This window comes from Onthophagus taurus, chromosome 6, assembly GCF_036711975.1.
Source record: "Onthophagus taurus isolate NC chromosome 6, IU_Otau_3.0, whole genome shotgun sequence".
In the NCBI taxonomy this organism is placed as follows: domain Eukaryota; kingdom Metazoa; phylum Arthropoda; class Insecta; order Coleoptera; family Scarabaeidae; genus Onthophagus; species Onthophagus taurus.
This window is the reverse complement of record NC_091971.1, coordinates 12,710,911-12,720,525: the sequence shown is the minus strand read 5'-3', so window position 1 is coordinate 12,720,525 and position 9,615 is coordinate 12,710,911. Positions and strand designations below refer to the sequence as shown.

Genomic DNA, 9,615 nt, shown 5'->3' with positions numbered 1-9,615 from the left:
GATTGCAGAATACTAATACTGCTTGTAGAAGACTGAATACTGCCGGCAGAAGATTAAAAACTCCTTGAGAAAGACTAATACTACCTATACAATACTAGAAACTGCTTTAAAAAAATAGATATTGTCTATAAAAGGCAAGGTACTGCTACCAACAGACTAGAAATTGGTTGCAGAATACAAATATCGCTTGTAAAAGACCAAATACTGCCGCCAGAAGACTAAAAACTCCTTGCGGAAAACAAATACTACCTGTACAATACTAAAAAATGCTTACAGAAGATAGATATTGTCTATAGAAGGTTAGTTATTGCTACCAATAGACTACACATTGATTGCAGAATACTAATTCTGCTTGTACAAGACTGAATACTGCCGACAGAAGATTAAAAACTCCTTGAGAAAGACTAATACTACCTATACAATACTAGAAACTGCTTTAAAAGATAGATATTGTCTATAAAAGGTTAGGTATTCATTCATTAATTTCAATAAATACGGCTTCCAGGAATTTTAAATTTGCATCTTTTTTGACACTTTTAGGTTATACGAAAATGTTAGTTTTGTTTCAACATTTTTTTTCTCAATATTTTTCCAATCCAACCCAACAATTATTATACATCATTGTAAAGAGAAAGCTTTGAGCTTTAATTTAAAATAAGTCTCATTCCTTAATTTCAATAAATACGGCTTTCAGGAATTTTTAAATTAGCATCTTTTTTGACACTATTAGGTTATACGAAAATGTAAGTTTTGTTTCAACATTTTTTTTCTCAATATTTTTCCAATCCAACCCAACAATTATTATACATCATTTTAAAGAGAAAGCTTTGAGCTTTAATTTAAAATGAGTCTCATTCCTTAATTTCAATAAATACGGCTTTCAGGAATTTTTAAATTAACATCTTTTTTGACACTTTTAGGTTATACGAAAATGTAAGTTTTGTTTCAACATTTTTTTTCTCAATATTTTTCCAATCCAACCCAACAATTATTATACATCATTTTAAAGAGAAAGCTTTGAGCTTTAATTTAAAATGAGTCTTATTCATTAATTTCAATAAATACGGCTTCTAGGAATTTATAAATTACCGTCTTTTTTGACACTTTTAGGTTATACGAAAATGTAAGTTTTCTTTCAACATTTTTTTTCTTAATATTTTTCCAATTCAACCCAACAATTATTATACATCATTGTAAAGAGAAAGCTTTGAGCTTTAATTTAAAATAAGTCTCATTCCTTAATTTCAATAAATACGGCTTCCAGCAATTTTTAAATTAGCATATTTTTTGACACTTTTAAGTTATGCGAAAATGTAAGTTTTGTTTCAACATTTTTTTTCTCAATATTTTTCCAATCCAACCCAACAATTATTATACATCATTGTAAAGAGAAAGCTTTGAGCTTTAATTTAAAATAAGTCTCATTCCTTAATTTCAATAAATACGGCTTTCAGGAATTTTTAAATTAACGTCTTTTTTGACACTTTTAGGTTATACGAAAATGTAAGTTTTTTTTCAACATTTTTTTTCTTAATATTTTTCCAATCCAACCCAACAATTATTATACATCATTTTAAAGAGAAAGCTTTGAGCTTTAATTTAAAATGAGTCTTATTCATTAATTTCAATAAATACGGCTTCCAGGAATTTTTAAATTAGCATTTTTTTTGACACTTTTTGACACCTTTACTGAGTGTATTTTGATAGCGTTTTAATTCTGTCGCAAAGTTTTAAAATTTTTGACTTCTTGGGACACAAAGGGTTAAGACGGCTAAACCCAAATGATTCTAGTTCTAGGTCTAGTGTTAGATTCTAATGCTGGTTTTAGTAACTTTTCAAATAGTTTTGATATCAACGGTAATAATGAGGTTGGCTTATATGATGCAACATCTGTCAGCAACTAATTTCTTAATTTCGGCAACTTTCCATATATTTGGAAAGTATTTGTGTTCAAAAGCAGCATTAATGATGTAATAGTTTTGTAATTGGCTGCTAAATAAGTCTGCTGATGCAGATGGTATATTACTCTCCTCATTACATTGAGTTATGCTAGGAACAATATTTAACATAGTTATTGGCCTGTCTAATGTAAAAGTTTCTTTCAGATGTTCAACAAACAAATTAGTTTTTTCCTGCTTGCTCTTAGCCCTATTTCTGCTACTCTCTCGAATTGATGAGATATAGTTCTGTTTTGGAACTTTAAGCTTTCTTGTTGACTTCCATAGAGTATATATAGAATAATCAGTAATGGCATCGTCAGTAAAATCTTTTAAATAATTTTGAATATTATTTTGTTAAAGCTTTTAATTCTGCTGTTATTTTATTTTATTTAGTTTTATCTCTAAGAATTCTATTAGTTTACCATTTCTTTCTAACTCTCTGTTTTTTCTGCAATTTCGTCTCAAATGCATTTAGGATATATGTTGGATTTGGATTAGGTTTTGGAGTTAAAATAGGTGTTGTGACCCAGGCTGTGTTTTGCATGGTTGAAGAAAATGATATATTTTATTATGATGTTTCCATTTTAAGCAACTTAAGAGAAGAAGATTATCTAAAAAGTCAACAGTCAGAAAGGAAGCAAATAAAAATTGGAGATTTTCTGGATATTCTTGATATTCTGGATTTTTAGTGGCACCCAGTTCCAAACCTTAAGTGGGATTCTCTCTTTACTTATTAGTTGTAGATGTTCATACCATTTTAGTTGCTTTTTATTTATAGAGTCTATTATTGAATTTTGTGTAGAGATGATGTTTTGGAGAAGATGCTGCGGGATAACCATGCTGGATCGAGTTGAAAATTATTCGGATTATTGAATTATTAATGTATTGAACGTTAAAAAGAAAAGATATAAAATTTCTCGGATACTTTTAATACCCAAAATTTCTGGTAAACGATAAATTATTGGAATTCTTAGAAAGCTGATTAATTCGGTGGAGTGAACATTACAAAATCACGTTATTGAACTATTTTAAAGCAATCAGTTTTGATTAAAATAAACTAGAAAACGTGCGCGGAGAGGGGGCCTCATCCCAACTACTAAAATCCAAAGTGGTGGTCTGATTTAAATTGGCGTTAAATTGACCGGGAGTTATAAAGAGAGAACGGTTTCGAAACGATCGTTTCAAATTTGATTTTGTGATGGTTAAAAGAGCTAGAAAATCCGAAATCCGGGTTCGTATTAATTTAAATAAAAATTTTATTATCACATTGTGATTAAATCGTTTAATGGTTCCCCATTATTACCAAAGAAAGAATAATTAAAAATCGAATCAAAAAAAAAAAAAAAAAAACCAAAGTAGCCATTGTTTGATGTTTTTTCAGATTTTTTTGTCGTAATATTTTTAGTTTTTTTTAACAAACGGGAAAAAGAATGGCTTGGTCACGTTACCACCACTTTGTAATTAAAATTTCGTTAAAATAAATTCAATTATCGTTTAATTCGTATTAATTTTCTTGTATTTTTTTAGGCTATTTGCAAAGAGGCCCCGTTTGACGACGAACCCCAAGCGGTACGTAATCGGGAGTTATGCGATTATAACGTGAAGGTAACTTACGAAACCGCCCGTCTTGGAACCGCAGGACGTCCAGTTAGGGTTTATGCTGATGGAATTTACGACGTTTTTCATCAGGGCCATGCCAGACAACTTATGCAAGCCAAAAACGTTTTTCCTAATGTCTACCTCATCGTTGGAGGTTGGTTTTTTTTTTTAATGTCATTAGTACTGTCAAAAATTTGATTGATACGTCAATATTGACATCTTAATTATTAACATCTTTTTAATTAAACTAAATCTAAAATTAATAGTACCACATCACTAGAATTAACACTATTGACTCAGAAAAAGTTCCAACATGGCGTCCGAAACGTCAAAAACATTTTCAAAAAGTCTTATTTCTAGTGATATTCTCGTAAAACTCTTCGTATCTTATATATCTTTTTAATTTTAGTATGTAACGATGATTTAACGCATAGTAAAAAAGGTCGTACTGTAATGAATGAAACTGAACGTTACGAAGGAGTTCGTCATTGTCGTTACGTAGACGAAGTGGTCCGTGACGCCCCATGGGAAGTGGATGACGCTTATATCTTGAAACACAAGATTGATTTTATCGCCCACGATGATCTCCCCTACGGTTCGGACGATTGTAATGATATCTACGCAAAATGGAAAGCCCGGGGAATGTTTGTTGCAACGGAACGTACGGAAGGTGTCTCAACATCCGACATCGTAGCAAGAATCGTCCGGGATTATGACATTTATGTACGTCGTAATTTGCAACGTGGTTATTCGGCGAAAGATTTAAACATTTCGTATTTAAGTGAGAAAAAAATTCGCCTCCAAAATAAAATGCACGAATTAAAAGATAAAAGTAAGAAGGTGATGAATTCTTTGGGTGAGAGGAAGGTTGATTTAATTACGAAGTGGGAGGATAAATCGAGGGAATTTATTGAAAACTTTTTGTTGTTATTTGGCCGTGAACGTTTAACTAATATTTGGAATGAAAGTAAAGGAAGGATTTTGAACGCGTTGAGTCCACCAAGTTCGCCGATGAGAGAGGGTTCACCCACTTCTAGTAATGGAGATCTTTTTGATTCTTTCGAAGATAATTTATCGCCCCCGCGGAAATCGGCTCGATTAGAATCTCTCTCTCCTCAAAGTTCTTCGTCGTTGAGTGGTCGATATTCCAGTGTTAACGAATATAGCGACGAAGAGGAAATTGCCGCAAATTAAACGAAATTACCGAAAACAAAATAATAATAATGCAAATATTAGGTATTTGAAAAGTGCTAATTAAAAATTCGAAAATTTTTTTTATAAGGGTCCTACTTAAAGATAATAATAAAATATGCTGTGGATATTTAAAAAGAAAACCAATTTTTTTACGTGGGTTATTTTAATTTAATTTTTTTTTCTCAATAATTTATTTTTTTTTTGATCGATCGGATATGATATGTGTGATATTTATTCTTGTAACTTATTTATCTGTTTTTAAGGGTTAAAACTAAGCGAAATTAGAAACCCTTTTGAAATTATTGAAAATTAAAAACGGTGGAAATCGGATAATAAAGATCGCTAAAATTTCGTTTAAGGGCCAGTAGTGAAATTAATTAATTATTACGAATTAAATAAACCAAAAATTCTGTAATATTACGAAATAAAAAGAAACATTTAATTTGTTTTTATTTTTTATTAACGTATACAGTGTGAAATAAAAGTTAAATGTCAAAATTTACAACCACACTGTAGATTTGATTTAGAAAAAAAATCTTATAAATTAAAAAAAATGTATGTTATTCCCAAATTAATACACCAAAAATATTTACAAACCACGATGTTTTGTATTTTAAGTGTTTTTCCACGATATTGAATATGTATTGTACGCTTAACATTAAATTATGTTTCTTTTTTCTTCACCAGCCTTTACTATTGGATACTATTATAATTTTATGGGTATTCCACAAGTATTACTAGTTTGTAATAAGTTCTGTATTTTGGAATAAAATTCGTTTTAAATAATTAAAATTCTTATTTTTTGCGCTTACCTCGTCATCATCATTATCATCATCCTGTACTGTCTGGATCCAGTTATTAGCAAATCAGCTCGAGGTCTCCATTCCAACAGCTTTTTCGTCTAACTTTCATCTATCCTTCAGGCTACGTTTCAACCCAGTTCCTCATTTCTAACGTAATCTTTTAGCGATACTTCGAGCATTGATCCTTCCATTTTACGCTGTATTGGTCCAAACATGTTGGCAGATTTTACCACATAGGCAGCACGCACTGATCGAACACTTTTCTTTTTAAACATATTGGTAGGTTGCTCTTAAACCACCCTTAGAGACAAACTCTTAGAGAAGATTATTCGCAGGTCTGGTTGTCTCTTGTAATTTTAATTTCATGGCCAAGATGGTCCAATTTCATTTCCTTCCATCACAATGTTTTCGCTAAGAACCAGATTAGTCATAAATTTTGTTTTAGAGATATTGATTTCCAGACCAACCGATGCACATACTTCGTTCAGGTCACGCAGCATCGCATTGACACAAAATACGGTTATTACATTGTGTCATATGGAAATTAACATTGAAGAAGAAACTGATAAACCACGGAAACGCCAAAAACGTTCAATAAACGTAAAATAATGAGGTTTGTAATGGTAGTAAATTTTAGAGAGTTTGTGCTCAAATATTTATTTGCAGATATTCATCAGGTACTTTTCCGGAGATGTAGGCATAATACAAAGTCCTTCAGATGCTCTACAATCGGTAAAGAAGTTATTTTGGATTTCCATAGACGATACGTCCAGAGAAATAGTCATCAGAAAGAAGGAGGTACTTTCCCAACCAAATGAAGTTCCTGATCTTGATTGGAAAAGTGAAGTTAATGTATGTGAAGTATTATAAAACCACCAAGGCAGTGACATTTCAAGTTTGCACCTTCCAAGCGTTTCTTTATTAAAAGGAATCAAAAAAAGAATAACATTCTTATTCAAAGAGTTATTATTTCTGACTTATTTCTGTTTTATTCTTTAAGTGTTCTCTCTTATAATTTTGGTTAAATAAAGTTTATTTTGCATAATGAAATTCTTATTGAACACAAATAAAGAAAAAGATAAAAATAAAATTGATAGTGTCAAAACCTTCAAATATATCATTTTGACTCATACATAAATATTAAGCCACAACTAAAGCAGCGGTAAAATGTTGAATGTTTGCAGCTACAGTTTTTATGATTTCCTGAAAAAAAATTGTTATTTGGAGATGGCCATTTTTGATATTAAGGTACTCAAGTTATTTATGCTTCATTTTTAAATTTTATTATAAATAAGAAAAAAATGTGATCATCGACTCCAAAAAAAGTTGGCAGAAACGTTGTAATCTGCACTGATAGCAGACAGGCTATGCTGCTGCTTAATAGGTATCGAACTACATAATCGTTAGTGAAGTCCTGTCGGCAATCACTTGAGGAGGCTAATGTTTATAACAACGTCACGATAAAGTGGTGGAAAAGATATACCAAAAATAAGGGATACGATCATGGCGAAACGGGCGGCTAATATGTCACCTGTTTCCCCTGAACCGTTTATACTGCTAACTTTTAATATAACATCAAAGCTCCATCTCGTATCGAGTGTTTTGCAGTAGATGGGATGAGACTGCAGTAGGTATCTTTGCAAAGAAAACTCTGTTCTACCCTGATCGGAAGACGTCAACTCAGTTCCTGGGAAAATCAAAAAGTGACTTGAGGCTCCTCACCCACTTCCTGACCGGACACTGCAGGTTATGTAAAGCCGGTTCTACACAATGTGAAGAACCGACTTTATGAAGATATTCGTATCTTCTAACGTCGATGTTCTGTCACATCGTGTGGCCGTTGTTTGAACCTACGAGCGTTTGGCGTTGGCATTTGGCCGTGTTCCGACCAATGTCGGTATTCTTGCACAGAGTCTTGATTCTATCCTAAATTACTACCGGTTCAAACTCAACTAAGGTTGGGTTGGGGTGGGTTGAGTCTTGATTCTATCCTAAATTACTACGGGTTCAAACTCAACTAAGGTTGGGTTGGGTTGAGTCTTGATTCTATCCTAAATTACTACGGGTTCAAACTCAACTAAGGTTCTAATCAATAGGTCACCTAAGGTTCTGATAATTACACTACAACTGTTGATATCCATGTTGCAAGTTTTAATAATTATACTACACTTCACCACACTAGTCGAGAAGTCGTTGTTCATGACGTCCTGCAATTTTGGAAATTATTTGATTAACTGTCTCTACTTCAGGGTCCTTGTGGAGTTCACAGTTGCGGAACTACCAAGGTGCATCAACCATGTCTCTCAGTGCTTTGTTTTGTAGTCGTTGAATGATTTGAATGTTGTACTGGCTTTAGTACTTTATAAAGGAGCAGTTAATTGTAGATGGGTAACAAGCACCAGTACATTTTTCTATATTTTAGATTAAACTCTTCTTTTTCACATGGGCTTTACAGCGTAGCCTTGCGTATAAGGTCATAACCAGGTATTTCGCCGAGTTAGCATGTGGGATCTGGGCATAATTTATTCTGATGGGACAGACTTGCTTTTATTCTACTTGATACGCCAAGTTCTGGCCCAAGTATTTATTTTGTCCATAGAGGATTAATGAATGAGGATTGTAATTTTTCAGCAGCCTTTTAATGATTTTTTCCTATTACCATGATAGCTTTGTCATCTGCAAACGTTGCAATGCTCGTCTGTTCAAGATATCTTGTGGCACTCCAACCTGGATCTCTCTTTAGTTAGAATAGGGTTCCTCCTGCTTTATTCTAAAATATCTTCCTGTAAGATATGATTTTATCAATTGAGTGTTGTTGTGGCAAGATTTTATTCAATTTATGAAGTAAGTCTTTGTACCAGATTTTATTAGAAATTGCAGAGCAGATTTCCTTTCCCTTTAAAGATTTTTTAATAATATTTGTAATCCTGTGTATCTGGTCTATTGTAGAGTGGCTTTCTCTGAACCCGAACTGGTGCTGAGAAGGAAATATTCATATTCATTAAAAAATCGTCAATGGTGTAGAAACTGTTGAAAATTAATAGTTTCTTCATTTCCTAAGCGAACTGTTTGGTCTGTAGAGTGTGGTAATTTGGAATTTTATTATATAATTTTGGGCCCCAGTAATTTTGGGTACTCGTGATACTGTGATATGGTACCTGAAAATATAGGAGAATAGGGCATTATTAATGATCTTCACCCCTCGGCCCTTCCGGCAAATCTGGGGGTGCTGGTGGGCTAGAAGGATACCAGAGGATTTAATGCAATAATCTAGACTAGTCCCAGGGTGCTGCAGTCTCTAGTTATTGAGAAAATAATATTTAAATTTGATATTGAAAACGAGGAATATTAAAAAATTCACCCTTCGGTCCATATGGCAAATCTGGGGGTGCTGGTAGGCTAGAAGGATACCAGAGGACTTAATGCAATAATCTAGACTAGTCCCAGGGTGCTGCAGTCTCTAGTTATTGAGAAAATAATGTTTAAATTTGATATTGGAAACGAGGAATATTAAAAAAATCACCCTTCGGCGCCTATGGCAAATCTTGGGGTGGTGGTGGGCTAGAAGGATACCAGAGGACTTAATGCAATAATCTAGACTAGTCCCAGGGTGCTGCAGTCTCTAGTTATTGAGAAAATAATATTTAAATTTGATATTGAAAACGAGGAATATTAAAAAATTCACCCTTCGGCCCCTATGGCAAATCTGGGGGTGCTGGTAGGCTAGAAGGATACCAGAGGACTTAATGCAATAATCTAGACTAGTCCCAGGGTGCTGCAGTCTCTAGTTATTGAGAAAATAATGTTTAAATTTGATATTGGAAACGAGGAATATTAAAAAAATCACCCTTCGGCCCCTATGGCAAATCTTGGGGTGGTGGTGGGCTAGAAGGATACCAGAGGACTTAATGCAATAATCTAGAGTAGTCCCAGGGTGCTGCAGTCTCTAGTTATTGAGAAAATAATATTTAAATTTGATATTGAAAACGAGGAATATTAAAAAATTCACCGTTCGACCCATATGGCAAATCTGGGGGTGCTGGTAGGCTAGAAGAATACCGGAGGACCTAATGGAATAA

At 33.1% G+C, this 9,615-nt stretch overlaps 1 protein-coding gene across 3 annotated transcripts; it reads left to right on the top strand.

Moving 5' to 3' along the window:
* Positions 1-2,978: 2,978 nt before the first annotated feature.
* LOC111419980 (choline-phosphate cytidylyltransferase B-like) lies at positions 2,979-5,179 on the top strand. 3 transcript variants are annotated; one of them, XM_023052872.2, is made up of 3 exons: positions 2,979-3,171; positions 3,468-3,693; positions 3,949-5,179. In XM_023052872.2, exons 1-3 carry the CDS (start codon positions 3,139-3,141, stop codon positions 4,731-4,733), a joined length of 1,044 nt encoding a protein of 347 aa, XP_022908640.1. In that variant the 5' UTR covers positions 2,979-3,138; the 3' UTR covers positions 4,734-5,179. The 3 variants fall into 3 exon arrangements, with proteins under 3 accessions (XP_022908640.1, XP_022908641.1, XP_071052382.1); XM_023052873.2 differs by lacking the exon at positions 2,979-3,171 and adding an exon at positions 3,296-3,397; XM_071196281.1 differs by lacking the exon at positions 2,979-3,171 and adding an exon at positions 3,326-3,411.
* The last annotated feature ends 4,436 nt before the right edge of the window (positions 5,180-9,615 follow it).